This window comes from Dermacentor silvarum, chromosome 4 (assembly GCF_013339745.2).
Source record: "Dermacentor silvarum isolate Dsil-2018 chromosome 4, BIME_Dsil_1.4, whole genome shotgun sequence".
Classification (NCBI taxonomy): Eukaryota; Metazoa; Arthropoda; class Arachnida; order Ixodida; family Ixodidae; genus Dermacentor; species Dermacentor silvarum.
Window position 1 is genome coordinate 134,667,970 of NC_051157.2, and position 27,689 is coordinate 134,695,658.

At 46.7% G+C, this 27,689-nt stretch overlaps 1 protein-coding gene across 1 annotated transcript in view; it reads right to left on the minus strand.

Annotated features, from left to right (window-relative positions):
- The window catches only part of LOC119450643 (MAM and LDL-receptor class A domain-containing protein 1-like), a 127,661-nt gene that overhangs the window by 57,442 nt on the left and 42,530 nt on the right, over positions 1-27,689 (minus strand). Inside the window, exons 17-23 of the mRNA XM_037714157.2 lie at positions 19,637-19,782; positions 15,966-16,050; positions 14,893-15,012; positions 10,100-10,255; positions 8,811-8,896; positions 7,222-7,389; positions 1,341-1,437 (exon numbers count right to left, since the gene is read on the minus strand). Of these exons, the coding sequence (XP_037570085.1) occupies positions 1,341-1,437; positions 7,222-7,389; positions 8,811-8,896; positions 10,100-10,255; positions 14,893-15,012; positions 15,966-16,050; positions 19,637-19,782 (858 nt within the window). The remainder of the gene's footprint in view (positions 1-1,340; positions 1,438-7,221; positions 7,390-8,810; positions 8,897-10,099; positions 10,256-14,892; positions 15,013-15,965; positions 16,051-19,636; positions 19,783-27,689) is intronic.

The window sequence follows — 27,689 nt, forward strand, 5'->3', positions numbered from 1 at the left end:
AGGCCGGTTGGTGTCCCATGATATTACACGTGACAGTGCCCAACAAGATGAGGACGAAAAGGGACGAAGATGGGCCCTCTATAGCGCTACATTGTACACAACGCAGATGCCACAGTAATCGGAAGGCACCTGAACTATCAAACTAGAATCATAATCCAAGCAGCGGCTATTGCAAATGATGAGGCTGTTAGTTTTCTATATTCGTTATGCATAAAGAGCTATCATTTTTGGTATCCGTGGGAAGTAGTTCGCCCACATAGGTTGTAATCATATAGTCCCCGTTCTTGCTATTACGTTTTTGTTATCAGGATCTACTATGTTGCTCCTAACATTTCTTTGTAATTATGAATTTAGTCAGCTCCCTCTTCTTCCCTTCTCGCCTTTATATGTTGGCGCGCTACGATGTGCAATGCCATAAAGATACCCGAAAAAAAAATTGATGCAGAAATTCCCTACTGGAGAAGCATTCTTTTAGAGTCATTGCTTTCGAAGCTTGTACTCTACGCTTAAAACCAAGCCTGTCGTATTTTAGATCAGCCATTCCAAAGATAACAGCGCACACTACGACGAACTCATCTGCTTCTAAAGGGGTCCTTTTTGTTCCAGTGCTTTCTTTCTAGCAGAATTCGCCCGCCGAAGGGCTCACCTCTGTTCCAACGCGTCCTCCTGAGAAGCTTCTCCTGCAGAAGCAAATATCTCGTTGCCTGGGCTTTCAGCATGTACCTTGCCCGCTCAAGCTCGCGCCTACGCTTTAACTGCGCCTCCATATATGAGGGCTGCATTTCGTCCCATGACGTCGAGTGCACCGGCCGCGTGTCCAGAAAATTACAACAGTTTGCGCTTTGGGCGGACTTCTTTCCGCACCTGGCGGCTTTCTGACAAAACATCGCGTAGTAAGTTCATGCAGCCACATGTAGGTCACGGTGAGCGTGTAGAAGCTTATGCATTCACAGGAATTCTCCTGTTCAAGGCTAGTTGGTGGTACGTGTTTCTTGGGGTATGAAAGGGTAGGACGAACGGAACGGGGCATAATATGACCGCGAGCATTTAACCAAAGAAAGCTACGCATAAAAAAAAGAAAAAAATTTACAGGCGCCACGTTATACCCGGACGGTAGACTATTTGGAACCGTTCTCTTTATATGAACATTTGCAGTGTCATTAGAAAAAAAAACGATTCTAATATTTTATCATGTTTTCCGACGACAGAAGGCAGTCATTGATGCGTAAATTCTCTTTTTCCCCTTTAGTGTTCTTCCTTTAGGTGCCGCGACAGTAATGAACATGAACAAAAGGAACAGATAGATTTCAAGTGTATTTCACTTTCATGGGGCAGCTCACCTTTGTCGTAGGTCTTGCACGTCTCTGAAAACGTTACATCATCGATAGCAATATAGCCCTCTTGGCCCGATACCCTGTGTTCTCCAATGAAAGCAACCTTAGAGAAACAAAGGCGAAAACGAATTACTTTTACAGAAAATGTTTCTTCTTTCTTATTTTTCTCATCTATTATGGAAAAAATTATCGGCAAGCAGACTTTCCTATTCGGAGTATTACCAAGTCACCATTGTCCCCAAGCCGTAGGCCCCCACCATTCATCACACCCGCTTCCTACATTCGGCGTTTTCTGCTGCTAGTAACGCAATGTTTGCTTCTTATCGATTACATCAGTGCAATGGTACTACTAGTACAAGTCGGAAGTGGTGGCAAACTTTGAGAAATAATTTTTCAATGGATTGTTTACGTTACAAATTGTGATTACAGTACAGAAGGCGGTAACCTTCTGTGTTTGTGTATTTATGAAGCACACTGAGCAGACCGCTATCTGTGCGATAGTCGTCACCAAACTTTATACGGAAAGTAGTGATTTGTTGTTAATTCTGCATTTGTCTCGAAGGGATGGGAGGGGGGGCTTGCGAAAACGATGAGGCCGACGTCAGCGCCCCTCATCACATTACTCTGGTCTCTAACAGTAGATTTAAGGCTCACAATTCCTATAAAATATGCATATCAGTAATACGTGAAGGCATATACTACGCCTTTGTAACATGTGCCTTCATATCACTAGCAACACTTCAGTTGTAAGACTGTTACTCACCCAACAGTAAGTAGCTAATTGGGTCACATGTAATGTTGATTCAATTTGAAGGAACTTTATTTATTTCAGGTTTAGTAGTCATTAAATTAAGCCCCTCGTTTCGAACTGTCGCTGGTCGCTAGCATAATTCAGAATTATATTTAATCAACAGATACCATCGGTATCCATGGCCTGACACATTCACTCGTAGCTTACTACGGGCGTAAATGGGTTTTTCAAGGAATTAGTATTGGTCGGAGTCGACATTTCTGTAGAATGTCTGCCGTGTCAATGCGCCCTTTCAGAGTTACGCTATGCTTGGGGGCCATTTAAGGTCACTATTATGAATGGTTTCCGAGAGTTGCTAATGAGAAGTTGTTCTGATACCAGAGGCGTGTTTGTAAAATGTGCGCTCGCTAGTATAAGCGGTTGCTAAAAATGGGTAGATGTCCTTTCTTTTAGCATGTTTCGCATTTACGCTTCCAGTTGCACATACAAAGAGAGAGATAAAAAAGGGCTAAACCAATGAGCTGCCTGTAATAAAACGCAGGCGTAAACGCAAATCGAACATTAATGTTTGTAGGCTTATTTGCGCAATCACCTACGAAAGCTTCGCTGAGCACCTATCCCCACACGAGCGTTGGATCCGCTGTATTTTTTTTTCGTCGGTTGCTTGCAATTCTTTAGTGAGCTCAGTGCTATGGTACTGTAGTCGACGATGCCAGCTCCCGCAACGTTGAACTTTGTGCTCGCTGAATTTCTGGCCACAGAAACCCCTGTGTCAGCGAACATTTGTGAATTAGGTAAGATGAAGAAAAAAAAGTTGCATATCCCACTTACTGTCAGACTAGCAGTTATGCGAAGCATTTTGTTATGGTGTCAACCCTGCGGTGGTATGCCTCGGCCAGCTCTGACTCTGGCGATTAGTTCGAGCAGGCGTTCATTGTGGTCCTCGGACACGCTGAGGGTCAGAGTGAACGTGGGATTGCCTAGCTGCTCAATCAATACGAACACGTTGCTCTTCCTTTGAGATGCTCAAGTAAACACTTCAGGAAAGAAAAGTCTTATTTGGCGCACATTTTAACCCAGCTGCGGCCCTCTAAGAGCTCCTCTGTTAGCGTCAAAGCCGATATTGTCGATCCTAGTCGCTGGAATTAAGCTGACATGCTGTGATTCGGCACTGCGCTGTCGTACTCAGACTCCACGTAAAACACGGGGAATGCGAGAGATGGAAATTCAAGACGATGGGCAACACGAGAACAAGGTGATATGAGGAGCCAACGTTTCGACAAGTGGACTTGTCTTCAAGGCGACATATGCTCTCCTCGGCACAGTATATATAGGTAGGGTTCTTATAAAGGGAACAGAAGGTAAGGCGGGTGGGTGAGGCAACGAGCGAGAGTGTGTTAGTGGCGAGGGTGTAGAATTGAAAAGAAAGATAATGCGCTACTGATAGTCAGTGGAGGAATTTGAGGCAGCGCAGTGTGTTAGCCGGTTGACATATCATTTTAGGTTCCTTATTTCGTGGAAGGGGCCTGGACGACGGGGAGGGGGGGGGGGGGTGGCTGTATCTGCTCTGCTGGAGGTCAGTGAACTATTGCGTCTGAAAGAGAGAATAAAAGTAGCGGCAGACACATGGTGCACATAGAAAAAAATTTTAAAAAAACGAGGGGGCGTACTTATATAAATAAAAGAACGAAAGGAATGAGTGAAAGCACAGGGAGGGTGAAATATTATTGACAATCGAATAACGAAAAAAAAAACTAAACAACTCAATTAAAAATAACTAAGTGCTGTTGCCTATGCTTTGAAGTTGAGCATAGCGAATAGATTCTAAAGCTCCATTTCAAACGTTTATGTCTATTGGTTGCAATGTCTTGAACTTATGGATGATGTACTATTCTCTATAATTTCTGTCTCACGCAGAATGGAAATTTCACTGTAGTATGTAGAGTTTAAGTTCATCAAAGATATGACCTGGTTGGTTGAATTGCCCGGCGACGGCTTTGGGAAGCTTTTTAGCTCTGTCAGCGCGATGTCCGTTTAAGCTTACGTTCATTGATTGTCCCGTTTCGCCGATATATTGTTTCTTACAGAAGGAATACTAAAGCATATAAATTACATCTGAACTAGTGCAAGTAAAGCTAGTTTTCACTTATTGTGCATAGCAGTTTGCGGTGCTTTTAATTTTAGGATCACTTTGAAGCTGCCTGCAGGTTTTGCACCTGGGGCGAGAACATGCTGTTATTACGGACGAATGATGATGGCTGACTTTTCCATGCACTAACATGCCTTTTAGGTTTCTGTTGCTGCGATAGGTAACCCTTGGTACATCCGGGAACGCTTTTCACAGACACTCGTTACTTTATAATATTGGGTGGTATTTTCGCAGGATGTTGTTTATGTTTGGGAGGGCATTAGAACATTTTGTTATAAAAGCGGGTGGTGCAAATGAGATTCTGGTGTAGGTTGTTGCTTAGCTATTGCCGACTGCCTCTCTAACCTTGCCGTGACGTAATAAGCCCGGTTAACAGGAATTTATAGATGGTGTCGTTCCGCTAGCGTTACTCTAAATTCATTTAGGTGGTGGATATAATCATTGTCTTCGCTACAGATTCTTCTTATTCGTTTCTCGTGTCCGTCAAAAATTCCTCACTTGCAGTGTCGCGGGTGATGACTGGTGTAGTCTAAATACTGCTGGCTATCTGTAGGCTTCCGGTAAAGATTTTTTTTTTCAGTTTTTCATTTTATATGTAAACCGTCGCGTCGAGGAAGTTGATGTTACTAGAAGAGTGGTGAGCAGTAAACTTAATACTCGGGTGAATGCGGTTGAAATGGCTAAGTAGGTCGGTTAGCGCGTTTGTGCCGTGTTCCCATATTATGAATATCTCATCAATGTAACGCAGATAGGTGTGGTGTTTTAAAGGGTATGATTTTATCAGGTTTACTTCAAGCTGTCCCATGAAAATGTTGGCATACGTGGGAGCGAAAGGTGTTCCCATGCTTGTGCCGAAAGTTTGTAGGTAATGAATAGAATCAAATTCGAAATAGTTAAGCGTGAGAACTAACTCGAGAAGTGACCAGGTCACTTCTCTTACCTAACCTAGCTGCCTTCACTTATCTTACCCTACACGAAAAGAGGAACCTACAATTACACGTGAACCGGCTAACACACGGCGCTGCCTCAAATTCGTCCACCGACTATCAGTAGCGCATTATCTTTCTTTTCAATTCTACACCCTCGCCACTAACACACTCTCGCTCGTTACCTCACCCACCCGCGTTACCTTCTCTCTCCTTCAGAAGAACTGTACCTATATATACTGTGCCGAGGAGAGCATATGTCGCTTTGAAGAAGACAAGCCCACATGTCGAAACGATGGCTCCTGCTCTCACCTTGTTCTCGTGTTGCTCATCGTCAGACTCCACGTGCAGCAGGAAAGATCTGGTCTCGATGCTTGATTAAACAGCCTGGTAAATGCGAGAAGGGCCGTGAAAGTCCTGTGCCAGCGTGGGGAAGAACAAGGAGGTGGCTAGTTGCTTCACGACGATGAGAAATCAACGCGGTTACTTCTCAAAACGGCAAAGATGATTCCTTAGGCGCTCCTCACGAGACAGCCCTTTCATCAGCGCCAGCCCAGAGGGCGACGGGACCCGACACCGACTGTGACGCACAAACAAAAGAGCTCACTTTGAGGCCACAACAACCGCCGCCCTCTGTGGAAGTGGCAACGACACTGAAGGCCAGTTTCCTGACTCTGAAAGCTGACTGTGACGGAGATGCCACTAATTTATGGAAAGAGCCACCGTCGAGGACTTTGGTGGGAACTACGTCAACTTCAAGTCCCCAAATTGCATCGTGGTTGCCTCGTATCCCAAAACATTTCAGGGGGAGTCCAGCGCAACGGGGCGACGTCTTGGGCAGGATTTTACGATCGGTTCGACGATCACGATTGGCCAAGACACAGTCATCAGTTTCCCTCATCTGGTCACCTAGGGAAATGAACTGTTTTAAAAGCGGACACCTCTGATGCGGCGAAGGTGTCCTCACGTGTCCTGATGTGTGCTCAGGCATGTAGTGAGCTCAGACATTTTAAGTACCCCTACGTGGAGTGCGCTTCCTTATCTGGATCCAGTGTTAATAACGTAAAATAAACCCTTTTTCTTTCGCTCCTACTCCTGGATGTACTCATCCCTGTGCCTGGAGAATTCCTGGCCTAAGCGCTACCTCGAGCCGCAACAACGCTCGTGTGGAACTTGCTTTCGATTCGCTGTTCGTACGGAGAAAACCACCATTCGGTGTTGCGCACCTGAATCCCGAATGCCCGAATCTTGTTACGCGCGCCCCCTGGCTCGAGCGCAGATTGTAGGCGAGAATCTGATGACGATGCTCGAATGACGACAATGCAGCGATCGCCGTGGCATCGCGAATACGAGCGTATACACAGCGGCTCAAGTTCGAAGGCTCCGCCAGCACCGCGGCGTTAAAGGTTAGATAGGTTAATGGACACACTCAAAACGGTTGCATTTTGCAAAGAATGCAAAGAATAGAAAGTATAGGTGGTGCCTCCAAAGCACACGTATCGATAACGCCGATTCGAATAATATAAAACACTAGCCTACAATCAATGCACGAGTGAGGCATCTTCTGTTAGAAGGCATAAACAGAAAAGCGAAGTGTTTCACGTTTGTACTCAAAAAGTTCAACGCGACCACAGCAATCAATGTCGGCTTTTCATTGGAAATTAATTGTGTCGACATCTATAGCCTGAAAGCTTACATAATTTCAGGCAGTGCGCCGCTATTGGATTGTTTGTGTGCATAGACAGGCTGACTGATTTTCGAAAAAAGCGAAATAAAAGGCGCACATGTGGCGCATTATATAGCCTGTAGGAATTCACTTTATTCATTTAGTGGCCTTTTGAATTTCCCTCTTTTTTTATCATCTAAATAGTGTTTGTAGCCACGGCGTTCTCGATAATAGCAAATACGCCGTGCTCAAAGATGCCCCACTTGTCTATTAACACTCTTCTATGAGCTCTGTCAATTGGCTGTGCTGTGTCCCCATGAGTGCCTGCGCGCCACCATAGCTTGACTAGCTGGCTAGAACCGCATAAAAATGAAATTACCGTACTGCAGCCTCACCTGGTATGGAATGGTCTCCGTGAAATCTACTGTAGCGGCAACAAAGTGCCAGAACTGCGTTGGATCATTCTGCTTCCATAGAGTCTTCCACGGTGCATTATTCGCTGAGCGAACATTGAGCGTAAGCTGGGGTTCACTTTTTCCTTGCACCGTGTAAAAGAACGTGATCTGTCGCAGCGGAGAAGCGGTTATTAATAACAGATACAACAATGCCACACCGACAGCGACCACAATGATGCGGCGTCATTGTCGCGCCGGCTAAGCGGAAAGCATCTCTATTGCTCAGCGTCAAATCATCAGTTTAAGAGGACGGCGAGGTGGGCAGTTAGTAAGGATTCATTTTTAACATATCACGCAGCGCAAACGCACCAGCATAAAGGTAATAATAAATGACGCCGCGGTACTGACTCATGTGATTTTATAAAGAAAAGATCACTCATGCACAGGATGCGTAAGTTCAATAAAAACAAAAGCAGGAAAAGACATTTGCTGTGTTATAGGGCAGTGAATGTGTTGGGCAACAAAGCCGTGTGTTTATTTCCGACTTAAAGAGCACGAAATATCTTACAGGCAATGCACCTTGCAGTGCATTGCAAGTCATATAGAGTCATAGTTACTCTCCTTAAAGATGCAGTTATAATGTACGACGTACAAGTCAGTTGACAAGAGAGATAGCGAAAGCCTAGCACAAAGCTATCATGGATTGCACATTCATAAGTGACCCGCTGCTGATTGATCATTACAGTTCGCTGTATGCCGTGCGCATGTACGTGGCATATGGCAGAAGGGGCAATGTCCTGAATTCCTCGACATGCAAAGCCTAAATGCAAAAAAAGAACAACGAAAGGACGCTACAAATCAATTTGGCGATGTGAACGAAAAAAGAGCCTAATACAATTGCGCAGCGATGAAACGTCCTATTCAGGCACACGCAAAGCAAACCGGAATTTGTTTTCTTCGGTCACGAATATACGGATGTGACAAATCAATTTGGCGGAATCCCGTCAGATACAGGATGGTGCATTAAAGAAAGCATTGTCATCCACCCAAGTGTAACATGAAGCTACAAAGGAAACCAATAAAGGTTAATCAGATTGAAAGCTTCGCAGTGGAAGAAAAAGTATCGGGTTTGACCCTTGCCTGGAGTCGAACCCGAGACTAACACCTTTCCTGGATAATTGCTGTAAATAGTTAGCGTCCCTTAGAGGCAACACACCTATAGAATAGTCTATCTACAACATGCGCTGTATTTACCTTCCTCTAAAATAACAGTCATGAATTTCGGCAAGAAAACTTCTTGTGAGTTAGCGCTGCGTGTGTATCGCATGTTTCTTCATTGAGTCCTTGTCCGTCACAGGCTACGTAATATGTAGCAATGGCAAGCTAAAATGCCGAAATAGTAACCTCACCCCACCAGGTTTGCGGAATGGTATAGACGGCAAATAAATTCGCAACCTCTTGCTTAGCACTTCAAATGTTTTCGGTGAAGCACTTGGTACAGTGCGTCCCGGTCTTGCACAGAGCGATACAGCCCGCGAGCACATTTGAAAGCGGCATAAAGATCAAGCCTCCTGCATGTGTGTGCTTACCGAGCAATTGCCAGTATTGTCGAGTGTCGGGCCATACAGGGTGGCGTTTGTTGTCTTGGCATGAGCGCGGAGAATTACGAAATTTCCTGAAAGTAATACAGGGAAGGTATGTGAAAAGTAGTGTAATTCAATTGGGTCGGTGCAATGATACTGTAGCAAACGTGTTAAATTCATATTCCTCTAGCACTTTTAAAAATATTCTCCTAAGAAATGTTTCCTTCGAGTTCATCTCTCAAATTATGTAAATAGGAAGAATAGCGGAGGCATTCTGCAGCTTTGTGAGCCCACGCCTTTTTCTTGCAAAAAAGTTGCTGCCCGCATTTTTTTCAGAATTTCGCCGACGTGCACCAAAACAAAGAGGTAAATGGTGCGCGTGAAAAGAAAAAGTGTCTTACGTAGGATAGCTAGTATATAGGGTGCATTAAACCAGTGAGCCTGAAAGATATTTTGTTGGCTGGACATGCACAAAAAGAAATAGGAAGTATATATGGACACCTTCAGTCGTTTTATCTTTCAGCACTATGCTTGCGATCTTTCGCTCAACCTTTCGTACTGATAAACTTCAATTTAGTTTCTATATAGTGGCGTTAAGCTCGGATACAATCCCGAAGTTCTCGCTTTGCAAACCAAATTATCTCGCTAGAAACCCAATAGAGTAATCTAAGTTATTTGTAAAAAATTCACTTGAAAAAGAAAAGCCACAAGCACCAGATACTGATGGTGGGAAAAGTAAGCCCTACGCCTATAACTACGTCATGTAAACTTTACGCAGTCGTAAAATTATTGCAACTCAGACGTAACATTGTCACTTCATATTTTGCTTCGAAAGCAAACATCGCAATTTCTTTAAGTGGAACTAATACGCAGTTCAAAATTACATGTCCTAAAAACGCTTACATGTGATTTCTTATTCCAACACTAAGTTCTGACAAGGATCCATTACCATGTTCTCTGTTCTTCATATGGACCACTGTGTAAACTCCCATTTTCTCAATTAAACACTTCATAATGTTCATCCTAGAAAACTCATTTATCCCGTAAGCAGGAATATGAGAGCAATAAATGCAAGGCTTAAATACGCAAGGCTTGAAGTACGCTAATTCGCTAATCCAAGTACTTTGACCATCAGTCCCTAGAGTTTATTTTTTTTATTGTCTGCGCAGTAATCTAGTATGTTATATATAAGGAGCCTTCTGAAGGCGATACCGCTTGCGCTTAACGTGTATTTCATAAGTGCTGTTAACCTGAGGTGAAACAGAGTATTATAATCAACGCGTGTTTTTTCATACCGTCGGGAGAGCCCGTTGTATGGTCTCGCGTCGGCGAAGAGGAAAGATACGATCCTGGGCGCTTCAAAGCCCATGTGTCTTGATCCTCGTTCCAAGGCGCACCAGGAACCCAGTCACAAAAGGATGTATCGAAGTTACATCCAAGCCGGTGATCCCCTGAAAGCATAAAAGAAGGATCATCAGGTCATCGTATAACAAGCAAGTGCCTTCAACAAGCATAATAGGCTTTGTCGATTACGATTCCTTTTTAACACAAAGAGAGAGACTGCCTCTGCTTCTCACAAGTGAGTATGGCACAAAGCTATAAATTACAATCGATAAAGAAGTCACCTTCAACATATTAAAAAAAGTCTCCTTCAGTCGCCTTCAGCCGGTTGCCATTAACAACAAGGTTTATACTGGGAGGTAACCATACCCGGTGTATCAAATTGGCAATTAGTTAAAACAAATTGTAATTATCACTGTTAATTCTGAGCATGCATCCTTTTTACGTTAACCAATTTGTTTCTCGTTTCAATTTTCAAAATGCGATGAATATGAACACGGATGACATTGTACAGGCCTTTTGGAAGTATGATCAGGCACATCCTTCATTTATAAACTGCATAGCGCGTCCTAGAAAAGTTTATTCCTATCGAATTGCTTTTGAGTACCGACAGTACGCGTCGCCATTAGACCAAATAAATAGAGATCCACCATGAGTTATGATTCTAACAACTCAAATCTAGTAAGAAACTGTCATGCCTGATAGAAAACAATCAAATTGCTGAGTATAAAGCCACGAACTGCAATGCGCTTCGTAAGCGCGAAGTGCCAACGTAATGGATGTTCCGCGATCAAAGATCGCGACTTGTCTGCACTCGTTCTAGTGCAGGGTGAACTATGACTGCCATGTTTTTCTTCAAATACTGCAAGCGCTCAAATTTATTAATATGTTGGGATTTTCAAGAGATAACTTATAGAATATTTTCACTCAACTTCTACTATAACCTGCGCCCGCACACTGCCACTGTCGTAGCCTTCGAAAACGACGCACAACGTCAACTGCGGCTGAGTGTAAGATAGGTTTACTTTAACAGAAGAACTGGAAGAGGACTTTGGAAGTAGAACACCTAAGGAAGAATACTGCCATATTTCCATATTTCATAAATGCGTAGTAGCAGCAGCGGTAGAAAGAATTTTAGAAATAAAAGCAGAAACGAGTAAAGCAAGATGCTACACTGTGTATGCCAATTGTTCGGAGGTAACAAAACATCGTAAGAGTCTTGATTTATAGATCTCTACATTTCCTGTAGCGCGTCTCAAGATACTAGGAAAACAAGAGACGTTAAATTCGCGGGAAATGCAGAGAGGTCGGCCTGAGAAGGTGCGCTCTAGCCTGCTTGTCAGTACCGGAAAATAGAGAAAAAGGAGAAGTAGTGATGAATGATTAGGAGTAGACTGGAAAAAAAATCACAGCATATCCACGAGGTGAATGATGATGATGGGGCGAAGCTCCGGAGGGATCATCGGTAAACCGTGAATACTCCGAGTAATTCGCCCAGTCTATGATCAAGATCAATATATATAAAATACGTTTTATTTTCTTAGACGCTTCTTCTTAGATGCTTGGTTTGCGGAGTCCCTTCGTTACCACGGCTTTGTGGTCCGTGAAATGAAGGGATAACGGTTGGATAACGCCGCTGCTTCGCGTTCGCGAACGCCTGAGTCTTCGCGCCGCAGCCGTGCCGCTTCTGCCTCTCGTTCTCGCACTACGGTGTCTTCGCGCCGCCGCCGCGCTGCCTGTCGTGAAGCCGCGGCCTCGCGGGCTCTCACCGCGGGATTCTGCCTGCGAGCGCGCGCCGCCGCCGCCTTCCGTGCTCTCCGCTCCGCAGCCTTGTCTTCCATCCGGCGACTCCGAGCGAAAGAGAAAGAGCGCCAAGAGCGAGCACCTTTTATTATAACACCCCTAGCGGTAACCCGTCGCACTACATTGTAGGTTTTATTGCGATAGCAATTATATGGACACTTCAACCGGATTTCTGCCGTCGGCGTCGCCGTCGCCGTGAGGTTCCGTATAGATAAAATCTTCGCCGCGCGGCGTATGCCCCAGCGGAAGCGTGCGGGGACGCGCGCTATCAGGGAGAGCGAACGCACTCAATCTCCCACGCGCAAGCAAGGAAGCGGAAAGCCAGCGCCGGTGGGAGCAGGGGGGGGGGGGGGGCATTTCTCTGCCAACTACCGCGCTCGTCGCTCGTCCGCACAGTCTCTTATCTCTCCCACGCGCAAGCAAGGAAGCGGGAAGCCAGTGCCGGAGGGAGGGGGGGGGGGCGCACTTCTCTGCCAACAACCGCGCTCGTCTCTCCGCCCGCACCGTCTCTAATCTCCCCACGGCTCTGACCTTTAAGCGCCGTGCATTCGCCGCTCAGTTTCCGTTGAAGCGATAGACCGCACGTACCTTCGCCGCTGCGGCGTTTGCGCTTGCTGCCAGCGTTTTGACAGTCGTTGTCTGCAGTCATTCAGTGTGATCTATTCATGTTTGTTTGTGCGCGCTCACACCACGCTTGTTCATTCAGTTAGTAATAGTCGGGCCACATTTTCCAACGCACGCTACACATGCAATGCTGCCCGGATCGGCAGTGCAGCGCTACAGGTGTGTCCCTTCGCACGCGCTGCCCACGGGAAGCGCTTCTCATCAACACCACCGTTTCACACGCGCCTTCTCGTGGTCATCGAGTCCCTCTTCATGTCGGTCTACTTACGCCGCAGCACACCTGCTTACTTAATCAGCTCATGTTTACTACAATTCATATTGCTACCAAAACCGCTCACCTTACTTCGTATGACATTGCTGTGTTGCTATCGCATTCATTGCTTCGCCCTTAGGGCGAAACTGTGACATTCTTTTTCTCATCAACTATACGAAAAACTCGCGCCACCTAGTGACATTATATACACTTATATATAGAAAGATCGACACTTACACCATCTAGTGAACACTTCATAAAAGTACTGGTGGCTACATACTACATCGTAGGAAGGACAGACCCACGCCCTAAGGAGCTTCGCCCCTAAAAGAGATAGATATGTACATGATATCACGGCCCTACTAAAACCCACATCCGGTCTCGTAGCTTGCCTGAATTCTAATATTGTTTGTGTTTTCTATGAGCGCCAGGTGTTGCATAAGGGGAGAAGGCATGGCCGCGACGCCACGTCACACTCGCTGTCGGAAGCCGGTGTTATGCGCGCGTTCTTTCTCAACGCCAGCTCTCGCCTGCGTTTTAAAGCGGCAACCACATTCACGCGATATTCAAGCGACAGTGACAAGTGACGCGAGAGTCACACCCTGTCGCGCTATCGCGTCGCGGCGTGGAGCAACGTACCACATGAACGCGATATTCAAGCGACGCGACAGTCACACCCTGTAACGCTGTCGCGTCGGGGCGTGGAGCAACCGCATGAACGCGATATCGCAACAAAGAGTATAACGACAAATTTACAATGTCGTGCGAATAAACGCTATCGTGCGCTCGTAAAGAAATCATAAACCTACCAAGCGGTCAACGTTTCCTCTGGATCTAGATTTAATATGCTATCATCCCCAATGGAAATCCTTCCCATGCCGCCAGCGTAAAATGCCGTGGCGCCATCTGGTGAGCAAAACTTAAAACACTTTCGCGGCTCTCGGTGGAGTCTCAGGCCTAACGGCGTCAAAAACTACTGATCTCAATAATAACGACAAGAGAGCGCCGATACTTCGTCGTCAGCTTGAGATGAGGTGAAGCGATGCCTGATTTTACAATCCATTTTTTGCTTCCCCGGCAGAGAGGAAGTTGCAAGAGCGAATTCAGATCGAAGCGGGCCGACTAGGGCGGACTGGTTGCTGCCATGTTGTTGCGCAGTCGCTGTTACCAGCGGATGTCATTGCGCTGATTTCCCTGCGACAAGCGATATTTTCTCGCTGGCCAAAAACCGGCGACGCAACAAGTGACAGCGACGAATCGCCCTCCGCGACGGAAAAACCTGTCGCTCATCGCCGTCACGTGTAGCTGTCGCTGGAAAATCGCGTGCAAGCGGTTGCGCCTTCAGGGCGCCTCGGTAAGGCCAAATCAAAACGCGCCAAGCGTCTCAACGCACTCGCTTGCCCTCGAGGAGTTCATAACTCGAAGGACCGCTCAACGGCGCTCATGTGGACATTAATGCTTCGCATTCACAACTCATAAGTACTTAGGTGTCCTCGTAAGTTTTTCTTGTACATACTGCTTGTGATTGCTTTCATTGCTTCTACTTCTGCTTGAACGAGTCACATTTGTTCGCCCCATGATGCTGACGGGATTCTAATGTGTTCATTCACATTTCCCCCATATTTTCCTGAATTCCTCGCTGCATTGCATTAACTTCATGCCGCCATTAACTGCCTGAAAAGTTAGTTTTTATGCATCGACTGCACATAAAAGGTAACTCAGAATTTTTTTTAAGTGACAGAGTGCTTTTGTACATATTCAAAGCATATATTAGCACCAATTTAGGAGGTTAATATATTATATACTAGTTCCATGCACAAAAAGCTTGCTAGTTGCATTGCTTCGTAAACCAAATAGTTAATCAAAAAATCTCACTTTCCAGCTTTTAGGCACACCTGTCATAGCAAAATATTTCTTTCTTATGTTTATTGCTTTCGCCCACCATTTTTTAAATATTTTAAAGCATGAATGCATAATAAATATATCAACCAGTTGTATCAACTTGCGTGGTCCTCTATTACCAAAGCTCAGGGAAGCTCTTCAGAACGACCAATGCTCAGAACTTACAGCAGCCTTGTTCGTCGCTGTTGTCGCCACAGTCGTCAACGTAGTTGCAACGCTCATGATTGCTTACACAGGCTCCATTCGCACAGCTGAAATCCATCTTGGTGCAGTTATTATGCCTAGCTGAAAATGAAAATGCGCGCACTAGTGTAGACACCCTGTTACCACTCCGCATAGTATATTATTACAAAGAAAGCATATATTAGCACCCATTTAGGAGGTTAACATATTATATACTAGTTCCATGCGCAAAACGCTTGCTAGTTGCATTGCTTCGTAAAGCCAACTAAAACTTGGTCGGAAACAACGAAACGGAGCTTGAACACAAACTGAAACGAAAGCAAGCATTTATAAAGCTAGTGGCATGAAAACACCCGGGCTTATATTAGTAAACTCACTTTACGTAATAGCACTTCCTCACAGGCTAGTGTTTGGGCCCCCGCCGCTTCAAGTCGCAATCAGTGCCACATCGACACGACTTACATGGCAAGGGTCAGTTGCAGTACAGAAATTACTCAAGATATATGTTGTGAATGTTGCATCAGAAGGATCACACAATATACTGCTGAAAGTACCGAATGTTATAATTTACTCTTTTCCATAGGTGCATTTATTGCCACAATATTTTCAGAACGTGAGTGCCTTTGTGCAACTTGCTCCTTCAGATGTAACGATTACACATTAAGGCATTTAGGAACATTTTAACAATGCGAACATTCCCTTTAACTCCGGTTAACGCTACGCCCGACGTTATTGATTTCTCAGTTTCGATGACTTAGCATTGAAAAAATAAATTGAGTAGGGTATAGAAAGACATACGCACTGGAAATCATTCCACGTTTTTGTGCAGTCCTCATGGCTTTAGTTTAACGTAAAAGCAGCCCTTGTCTTTACCCAGCCACTAAGAACTCCAACACTGGTTAAACATAAAAGATACGATGAAATAAATGGTAAGTCGAAGATGACGAATGACTTGAAATAAGCTTTCCAAGACTATACAGTACCTCTATGCTTACTTCTCTGGGCAGCTTAGAATAAACGTACCGATTGTCCAGTCACAAAACGTTTTCTCCTACCTGGTAATGCGCATCCATTGTAATTGATCGCGTCGACGGCGAACAAAGCTCGTCCTTGTGGCCATTGTGTGCTGGAGAACTGGAACTGAATTTGCAATGTTTCTAACAAATTTGCTGCAGAGCTTATGAGAAGCGCACGACAGTAATGTGTCATTTTGTTTCTTCAGTAATAATACTGCGCAGTAGCCTTGTACAATATCGATAACTGAGCAGAACTTCAAGCAGCGGTAACTACTTACGATTTCCGCGCACAACCAGTGCCGCAAGACAAAAAAAGAAAACGCAATCTTCGAGTAAACTCGGCTTCCTTAGACGTTAGATACGTTTACAGCACTTAAACAATAAAAGAAAAGCCCCATATTAGAAAAAACAACAACAACAAGATAGGATAGATGCTTATCTGGGAAATAAAGCCTAACATTTTTGCGCGAATTTCGTCGAAGCTCTTGCCACTATTTTGAACTTGATTTTGGCGAGAGTTACGTTCCGCCTAATCAGCAGAAATATTCGCGTGTTAAGTCACTAACATGTCTAACACTAACATTGACAGCACATTATAGTTTAAGCCCTTCCAAAAATGACTATGTTGGTAAGAATGAACATTTTCGTAAGACACGAAAAAACATTATGCGCGCAAGACGAGGACAGAGAAGAGGCTAAGACACACGAGCGCTCGTGTGTCTTAGCCTCTTCTCTGTCCTCGTCTTGTGCAAATAAAGTTCTTGCATTTACTTGCGTGCCGTACAAGCAGAGAGAGACAGGCGTACCTCAATGGAAGCGGATACGGCCGCACCAAGGCAAAAAGGTTTCTACTAAAGTTCCGGAGAGAACTTTGGTACTGTATTTGTTCAGATACGACGGAAATACTGATTAGTACAGAGATTTGTCCGAACTTCATGCTTTCGGCTTCAGACGCTCTTGTGGAGTTCTTCGCTACGCTTTGTCAGCTTTTATTGGCCTAAATATCTAAGCAATACTATCTTTCTAAACGCAGACGGCTCTCCGTAAATGCACAGTCATTGTGAATTATCGCATTTTTAACGCAATACTCTGCTCAAGAAGAGCAGTTTGCAAAGTCACAACGCAGTTGAAAGCCACAAAAGAAATGTTTAGCAAAATCCACGTACTAATCATTATTCTCGCTTTCGGTGAACCACCATGCCTGCAGCTTCCGTAGAGACTATCGCGAGATCGATTTCCCTCGAGTTATTTTTTTGTAGGGAACACTATGCACCCAAGAGCTTGGCGGCAAATCACTTGTGGGATCTTGTATTTTTATTGCAAAGAAAATAAAAGAAAATAGGTGTTGTCAACATCTAATGGTGACGGGTACGGGTAGCCATTTCCCATAGCCAGAACACCAATATAATTAAAATTATATATGTAGTAAGAAAAAAGAAAGCAACGGCCTAATGCCATATGTTTACAGCATACAGTCGTACACACACACGAACGTATAGATTAAGGAGGCGACGGCAAGTCGCACCATACTGAGTTCGTACATATGCGCCTATGCGCCAAACAGACACACAAACTCATTGTGCCTCAGCATGCGTGTGAGCGTGGCATGATGCGCGAAGCGCTTTCGGGCGTTGAGTGGGATAACGGAACAGACCGGATGCACACTGCTTGGGAATGGAGGCGTTGTTACGTGCCCGTGGCTGTACTCCTGGACAGCGTGCTCACCGCAGCCCTCGAGTGACTCTGATGAACACACCAGGATATGTGCGCAACGATTGCAAGACTGTGGCCTGATAGCAAGGCTCCATTGGCCGCTTACTTTAGGTCATTGAGAAGACCGGGCAAGCGATGTTAAGACTTGTGAATGGCCGCTGTGAACTATACTGCTTACCGCTTCGTTGTGCTAACCTTTCTAGTTTTGCCGCCCAGTCTTGCCGCGTGACCTACACTGTGTCTTCATAAGTGCTTGCTGCGAACTAATGGCGTCTTCTGTGAAGTTATTGCGAGAATGGAGCTTCCCGCGAGCAGTTAAGTGCTGTATTCTGGCCGTGTTATGCACCTTTGGCCACCAGTGTACATTGGTCTACGCGTTCCTACAGTGTAAGTCGTCACGCGGGGGCATCATTTCTACGACCGCCAGGACGCTCTCACTCCCTTTTTATACCGCTCCCTTCTTTCGCAGTTAAGAACTTCGACAAGCTGTGGCTCAACGTCTTTCTCGTCGTGTAAGCGTCCGGGCTCAGTAACTCGCCCTAAAGAGAAGGCATAATACCTTCAGTGCAAATAATTATTTGCGTAGGATGCTATTAGCGATGAATGTTGTTGAACTTATTAACTTCAGATGAACTCAGGTGCTTTGGCAACCGAGAAAAGAACAGACACGAGCGCGTTGCTTCGGTGAGTCATACGCAACTCTCCGTTTGAGCACTGGACCCAACGAAGTGGACGTCGCAGCCAACTGTAGAAGTGGGACGCGGAAACGAAGTTCGGTATGCCTATCAAGCTCAAACGAAACCAAGAAAAGCACGTTTCACAGGATTCGCCTCAGTGTCAGATTTAATAGTCGTTAGTTTATTACCGCATACAAACCTTTTAAGTTGCCGTGACACTGGTCCACATAGAGAACGCTGTAATGTGCAAGAACTTATTACATATGTATTTTGCATTTATGCCACGTAGGGAAAAGAACGACAGAAACTGGTCTCTTTATTCGCAGACATCCATAAAAGCCATTATCTGTTGAGTTCGTTTTACGTCCTCGGCCTGGCACCAACAGCGCAGCCGTGGTGCCATGAGCTGCTGTAGCCTTTCTACAAGCCACTGGGCAAGACGCCGTTGTGCACTTAGCGACCCGGCGCAAGAGGATCTGGCGATTCACTCTCGCGCGCGAAAGGAGGAAAGTGGGAAGGCAGCACGGTAGGGAGGGGTGCGGCTTCTACTCTGCCTTGTGTAGAACTGCGTACTTAGCGCGGCCGCGAGCAGTCGCGCGCACCGTATCTTGAAAGAGATCTGCACACGGCTCCTACCTTTGTATGCGCTGTGCTTTCGCCGCTCAGTTTCCGTTGAAGCGATCGACCGCACGAACCTTTGCTCGCTGCTGCTGCCGCGCTTGCTCACGCCAGAGTTTTGACAGCGGTTGTCTGCGGTCATCGAGTGTGATCTATTGATGTTTGCTTGTGCGCGCTGACTTCAGGCTTGTTATTTCAGTTATAAGCGAATGTGTTCAAGTTTATACAGCCGATAAAACTACTATCCTTACTTCGTATAGCTCTCTACTAATTTGCTATCGCAATTGATGCTTTACTTTTTGGGAGAAACGGCGACCTCTTTCATTTAAATGCAGCGGCTGCTCTTTCGCCGACCCTCCGTTGTGGGTATGTGCCATTGTATGGAAGTAATAACCCACATCAACGCGCGGCGATCATTTCTATGAGCTAGTTGGTCTTGGCACGGGAGAAGTATGCGTGTGATTGGAGGCTACAATAAAGAAAAAAAGTGCGTTTGGGGCTTAATGGTTAAAGCATAGGGATGATGGGCTGGGGGGCCGAGGTTCGAATACCGCCGCCCCACGCGCTTCTTTCTTCTTCGAAGACTGAGTGGGAACCTACTAAGCGAAAACCCGACCAGCGACCGACTAACCCAGGCGAAACCACGGCATCGTAATCAAGGCAAGCTTTGCTTTAAAAGTCATATCATCATTGTTTACTTACTCGGATATCTCTTTTGTAGCGGCCTATGGCGACGATTGCTTCGTTCCATACTCCCTGTTCTGGTGCCTTGTTCAGTGCACTGAGCGTCCAAATGGATTGCTCGTAAGGATCCAATTGCATCACCAGGTCAACATCAGTGTTACTTCCTACAAATAAAAAAAACAAGACCGTTTGGTAAATCAAAGCCCAATGATAGCACACTTGTTAGAAGACCGGGACGAACCATTGCAGTTTCACGAATAGCTACTTCGTAATCACCATGCTGCCAAGGAGCCTAATCTCCGATATTCAGAACGTTTCTCCAATGAACACTCCAACGCGACTCAAATAGATAGATAGTAGCGCTGCCCCTCCAAAGAAGTGGTCACCTTGCATTGACACTCTACGGATATCCTAGAGAAGTGTAGCGTCTTCTTTAGTCGAAGGGCGGCACTTTGTAAACTCGGTGGAGTGGAGGAAGAGCTTTGAGTCGCAGATCGTTCGAGAAAGCCGAGATAAATGCGAAACGTGTCTGTACAACTATCAGGAAAAATAATCGCTGTCGCAGCTACAAAATTACGAGGCCTAGACTGTGCGCCTAGAAAGTCTCCACCCAGGCTTGAAGAGTCGAGCTTCAACAGACGGATTTATTCGCATGAATGCTGTAGCCTTTCGCCCTTTCACCCTAATTCAATGTGTTCACGGCACGCGGATGAAATGCTGCTCGAAGTAAACTAGCCTTCGCGAATCTTACGATGGAAGTGATTGCAGGGCCCATTAAGTTTCTAGTAACCATTGTGCTTCTTTCAGTGTGATGGTTGAAACTACCATTCTGCAGCCTTCAGCCTACTTATAGCTATGCAAAGGGAATGTGCTCATATGCATTCATGATATATAAACTAAGGGGATAAAAATAGAATGTGGTGTTCTGCATGATCTTATTCCTGTCAAATCATACATCTATAAACATGCTGCATTTTAAGAAGGGCATCCTCAATGAAAAGTTTCGCTTCCAGTGGGAAGAAGAAGAAATTTCGGCAGAACACGCTCTTTTCACATGGGCTCCGCCGACTATCGACGTTTTAGCCGAAAACTCGTCAAGTGCACTTGCCTCGAGTATCCGACTGGGTTCCACTCGACAAACGCTTCGTTTCAAGACCACATTCAAGTCCGTGAGTGAATTTTTCGTCATCCCACGCGACTTTGAAATTCGAAGCGGCGGAAGCCCCGTTACGCCTCGACAGGCTTAGCGCGTGAGCGACCTCCTCACCAGTTGTTAATAACAGGATTGCTCCTGCCGAGCGTAGGAGATGGCTACATCCGAAGATATGGACCTCCAAATAACTCCCCCGACTCCGAATACCAACGCGGACGAAAACGGGGACACAAGACTAATTTCCGAAGCGGGGATTAGCAAAAGTCAAGGGATCGCCGCCCACAACCAGGCGACGGACGGCTGGCAGTTAGTCCTATCGCGGCGGCAGCGAGAGGCTGCCAAGCAAAACGACAGGGACAAGGCTTCCAACAACAAGAATAAGATTACCGGACAGCCATCAGCAGGCGGCGCGAAAGGAGACGGGCATAACGGCGAGACAGGCACCGGTCGTCGCAACATGCGCCCGACGAAGTGGAAGCCTCTACCACCATTACCGAAGAATGACATCAAGATAATACTGAAGCCCCACAAGGGACTAATGCTCAAGGAATATCTTAGAACAGAGATACCACAAGCGATTATTCGGGCTACCGGGACGATAATCATAGGAAATGAACCAAACCAACGGAAAATCCCAGGAGAGGATTTCATACTGCGAATCCGAGAGGGAACGAATATCATAATCGTCTCCACACCTTCACTAGAAGTGGCGGACGTCATTCGTCGAATCACATGCATTGAGCTGCGAGGCAAACGACACCCCTTCAACGTGTATGTAGCGGATCCAGAAGATAGCTACAAAGGGGTAGTGCACGGATTCCCAGCACACACCGAATCAGCTGATCTCGAGCAACACCTGCGAGTCAGGACCCAAGGAGTCAGCATAGCAAGGGCCCGAATGCTAGGAAACTCAAACGACCGCTCTCCTCACCTTCTCGGGAGGCACGCGCCCCAAATGCGTGTACTACATGGGAGTAGAGATGCGGTGTACGGAGTATACAGACCGACAATCCAAACGTGCCTGGAGTGCATGCAAGAGGGACACCGCTCGGACGTGTGTCCCAACCCCAAGAACATATGCCGTGGCTGCGGACTCGAAAATCCACCCGCACAAGGACACGAATGTGAAGTGAAGTGCGCAGTGTGCTGGGCGGCAGGGCACGAGACGCGTCGGTGCCCGAACAAACTGATTGCCGCCAAGCGCGGGAAGACTACTCGCCAGTCTCGATCGCGGGAGCGGTCGGGACGGAACACGACAAAGGCACCGGGGCGCTGGTTCGAGTCGACGGACGAGGAAGACCTCTACCGACGCCGATCGAGATCCAGATCGCCCCACGGAAGCAGAGCGATGAGCAATACCCCCTCGAGGGACCCCTCCAGCTCCAGGGCTTCGCAGCGGTCGAATTCGCCACTGCCTAAAAAACAGCAGGTGAGCTGGGCGAGGGTTGTTTCCCCCACTGCTCCAAAACAAAATGCTGGTGAAAATGATAAACGTATTCTGAAATTGGAAAAGGAAAACGCGCGGCTAAGAGAACAGCTCTCAGGAGAAGAACGCAAACGAAAATCATTTGAGAAACAAATGTCAGAGTTAGAGGCACGCCTGAATAACACAATACAAGACCTGGAAACGCCGCGTCAGTCTAAAGAAATAGCCAAAACAAAGGCGGCGGCAGATATAACCTCGGTCTCCGCGCAGTCTCCGACAACCCAAATCTCAAATAGCGCACAGATAACGGCAACGCAGATCGAAACAATGATCGCGGAAAACCTGAAAATATTCATGCATGAAATGATGACGTTAGTTAACGAAAAGCTAACGGAATTTCAGCAACTATGCACAAATGACTTCGAGAAACACAAGGTATTCGTGGCGGAACAACTTAAGGGATGCAGTCTCGAAGGCTGTTCCCACCAAAAAACGCGCAATTGCGATTGGAGCGGGTTCGGCAAAAACTAAAATAAGCCTCTGCGTAACAGAATCTGACGGCTCGGACACGGAAACGTCACGGGCTTAAAATAAGAATGGGCAACATGGCTAATCACGCTAAGAAATCCCAATGAATACAAAATTCAGAACAATTAGAGATATGGCAGTGGAACTGCCGCTCCTTCTCCAGGAAAGCGGCAGTGCTCCACCAGTTTATCAAAAACTCCGAAATCGCTCCGGACGTGATATGTCTGCAGGAGGTCGGGGCCAAGCCGGCCAAACTGCAGGGATACTACACTCTGAGCGATCCTCAAAATTCGAAGGTCGCCACGCTGGTGAGCAAGTCGATAAACGCTCAATTATTAACACTTCCGAAAATTGAGGGAGATACTAATTCCATAGTTATCAGTGTGATGCCAAAGAAACGAAGTAAGGCACACACAATAATCACAAATCTGTACAGTCCTCCCAAAAGAAAAGGTAACGACCTACCCCACATTCTCTCAGCAACGAAAGATTTAGCGGGCACCAGGGATAAGGCTGTGATAGTGGGTGACTTTAATGCGCCCCACATACTATGGGGATACGCGAAAACGTCGCCCAAAGGCTTCCTACTCGAGCGCAGCCCAACGGCCTTGGGCTTGCGGGCAATCAATCAAATCGGCAAACCGAGGCGCACGGGTAACAGCGTCAGCAGAGACACGGTGCCCGACCGTGCCTTTACAATTAACGTCAGAGAGGCACAATGGGTTTCATTCGACGAAAATCTGGGAAGCGATCACGACATAATCCGAATAGCGCTCTCGACGCCCAACATACGGAGAACAATAGGAATCACTAGGGTAACCGACTGGCCTCGTTATAGAGCACTCCAGAGGGCACTGGAGGAGTCGGATACTACCCCGACCAACATCCGGGAATGGACTCAATTCCTTCAGCGAGCACACGGGGACACCACTAAAGCCATTGAGCGCACAGCATATATGTGCCGGTGATAGATTCTCACCTGGTCAGCCTATGGGAAGAGAGGCGGAAATTGGCCAAGAGGTGGAAAAGACAACGTCAAAACAAACACCTGAGACAACGCATCGCTCTCTTGGCAGAGCAAGCCCAAGGCCACGCCAACGAGCTAGCTAAAAACGAGCGGGCGACGTTCTGTGGAACCCTATCAGGAACTCTGGGAACGACCAGTACGTGGCGAATATTACGCAGCATGCTGGACCCGATGAGCACACGTACTGAGAATAACAAGAAGCTCCAAATTATAGCAGACAACTTCGAGGGTACAGACCAAGATCTACTCGATGCTCTTCAGAACAAGTACATAGGACCCTCACCCGCGATGGGATCGTCCTACGCGACGAGACAATACGCGGGGGAGGCCAACCCTAAATTAGACGAAGAAATAACGTACGCGGAAGTGTATGAGGCGGCACAATCCGCAGTTAAAAACTCGGCACCGGGCCCAGACTCGATCACAAATTCAATGATTCGAAACATGGATTCGGTAGCCCTAGCGAAAATAACAAAGGTTTTTAATAGCGAGTGCTGGGCCAAGGGAGACTTGCCCTAAGAGTGGAAATTGGCTAAAATAATCATGATCCCCAAACCAAAAAAGAATCCCTCGATCGATACGCTCCGGCCGGTATCGCTCACGTCCTGCCTGGGTAAGCTCTATGAAAGAGTGATCCATAGCAGATTGCAGCGATACCTGGAAGAGCGGAGCTGGTTCCCGGACTCCATGATTGGATTCCGCACGGGTTTATCTTGCCAGGACGCTTTCCTCCTACTTAGAGACGAAATTCTAACTAATATACCGTACGGCGACGAGAGATTAGTCCTAGCACTAGACCTCAAAGGAGCCTTCGACAACGTCTCTCACGCCGCAATATTGGAGGAACTCGAACCCGGGGGGTTGTGGTGAGCGCACATACAATTACTTAAGAGCCTTTCTTTCCAACCGCGAGGCGAGCATCAGTATTGGCCAAATCACATCGGATTTATTTAAAATGCCTAACAAAGGAACACCTCAAGGAGCGATAATATCTCCTCTGCTCTTCAACATGGCGATGTGTCGTCTCGCGCGTGATCTGGATCGGATACCCGACCTAGGTTACACGCTCTACGCGGACGACATCACGCTGTGGACGAGCAGAGGTTCACTAAGGGATAAGGAATATACGCTCCAAAGCGCAGTATTAGCGGTAGAGAAATTTTCCAGATGGAGCGGCCTGAAGTGCGCGCCCGAAAAATCTGAGGTCATCCGGATACACGCGAAAGGCTACAAATCCAGAGGATCCATTAACATCGTAGTTGAGGGCCAATCAGTCCGAGAGGTACCCACGATGCGAGTCCTGGGTTTGTGGCTGCAGAGCGACGGGAGAGCTGTACAGACGCTCAAAACCCTAAAATTCACAACCCACAACATAGCTCAAATGATACGTCGCGTGACGTATCGACAAGTAGGAATGCGAAAAGACGATACCCTAAGGCTCGTACAGGCCTTAGTGGTTAGTCGAATCACGTATGGCTTACCGTACCAAATCCTGAACAGGGAGGAGGAAAGGCAGGCCAACACAATAATCCGAACCGCTTTCAAAGCTGCTCTGGGCCTGCCTAAATGTACTTCCACGGAGCGCATGTTAGCTTTGGGAGTGCACAATACTTTCGAAGAACTGAGGCAGGCCACTCTGATGCGACAGAGGGAACGCCTCAGCTTCACAAAAACTGGTAGAGCAATATTGGCTAGACTCAATATCCCAGCATACCCCATGTATCTCACCGAACAGGCTGTACCTCTCCATCATTCGGTGGGATCCAAAATTACAGTAGCCCCAATTCCGAAGAATATGCATCCCGAGTACAACAAAGAAAGGCGCAAAGCACGCGCACATAACATTCAATCAACCTACTCTAATAACCATAGGTACAACACGTACTACACGGACGCAGCTGTGTATGCAGAGGCGACCGGCCAGCGCTATCAAAGGAGGTACGCACTGGCAGTCGTGAACGTGATCTGCCAGCAGCAAATAACCGCATCGGCCACGGCGGGATCTCCCACCTCAGCCGAAATATTAGCAGTGGCGATCGCACTCGCTTATGCGGAGCGTTCGCAAAGGGACTCGGTCGTTGTTACGGACTCGCAGGAGATGTGTCGCATGTTTCTTAAGGGGCACGTGACTGCGGCTAGCCTCGCGATAATCCCCAAATCCTTCAACCACCGTCATCGCCTACTCTGGTGCCCGGGCAACGCGGGGGCACAGGGGAACGAAAAGGCTAACGCGTTAGCTCGAGGGTTTACTAACCGAGCGATGGCGTCCTCATCTAACCCCAACAACTCGCACTATCCCTCACAAAATCCTACCAATTTAAATGCCAAAGACATGCTTGCTCATCAGTGCGGAGTCCGCAGAAAATACCCGCCGCCTCACCCACAACTTAGCGGGTAAGAGGCCGCCGATTGGCGTAAAATACAGACTGGGGTATTACCCCATTTAAAATTGCTAAATGCCATGTATCCCACTCGTTATAGGGCCAACTGTCCTTGGTGCGGTGGCATACCTACCCCAATTCACGTAACTTGGGAGTGCGCTAAGCACCCTCATAGACTAAATACCAGTGACACAATGGAGCAGTGGGAGGCACAGCTCGCCCGCTCTGACCTGGCAAGACAAAAGTCTTTAATTAGCCAGGTAAGGCAGGCGGCAGCGGCCAGTGGGGCCCTGGACTGAGAGGCTCCGACCACCCCTCCTTAATATCTTTTCTATTACAATAAAGTTTCTATTCGCTTCCAGTTCCAGAATATAGTGTTCTGTTGCGCTCTTGCACTAACTACTGCCGGAATAAGAACAGTGTATTCTCTTGAGTTTGCGTAATAGTATAGGCGAAGTTTCCATAAGTGGTTGATTGTTAAACAAAAAAGAAAACGACAGTCTAACAGTTATCATGTTCCTATATTTATCTTGTCATTTTTTTTTGCAAAGTTCCCTTCAAGTTTTCTTCACTTTTATAACTAATACCTACTGATCCCATGGCCGATCCATACCATTAGGCACCAAAGCGAACCGAGCTAAACCCGGAGAAATGGCAGCTGACGTTCTTCATCTCCTGTCATTCACCAGGCTCACGTAATAAATGCGCGCCTCACCTACATGCATCACACTTAATATGATGAATATAACTAATACAACGGTTTTCATAAATAAGGGCACTGGAATTGGGAAATGCGTCTCAACGAGCACATGAGAATTTTTGTTCGCTGTCTTGATCAGCTGCACGTAAAGTCAAGCGCTCAATGCTCTGATATTAATCGCTATGAAATTACTTGTTGAAGAAAAAGTAAAATGCTAAAGTGGTTGTGAAATGGTAGAGCGTCCGCCTTGAATGCGGGAGATACAGGGTTCGACTCCCGGTGCCACCGTCAACCCACCGGTTTTTTCCAATGGGTAGAGAAGTACCACGACCTGGCGATCCGTTGTTCATATCAGTTATCATCTCGAAAGGCGGCACTACAGAGATTTGCAATGGTCTCAGCACCCCTTTCCCCCTCCACAGCGTTGGTGAAATAGTCCCTTAGCCGCCGCTGCCCCCGCTGCTGTGGGAGGCAGACGAGTGCTGCCGCTTGGTGCCTACCGTTAAAATAGCACAAGCTCGCTCCCGGCCTGGCACTCTTTAACTACGAGAGTTCCACATGCTTGGAAGAGCATCCACCTTCTGGGAGGTTGGCGGCATGAGACCGCCAGACTTTGATCTTTTTTTTTTTTCCCGTCAGACAACCACGGCTGAAACGCTGTACTGGTGCACTAGACTTTCCCGAGGCAGTGGCGCTAGCTTACGATTAAGAAATCCTTTGACTGATGGCGCTCGACTAAGTGTGGGCACCAATCACCATGCGGTGGAGGGAACACTACAGAAGAACCAGTGAACAACACGACAGTTGTAATACGTATAGGCTGGAATTGTTCGAACTATGTAGCTACAACTAGCCC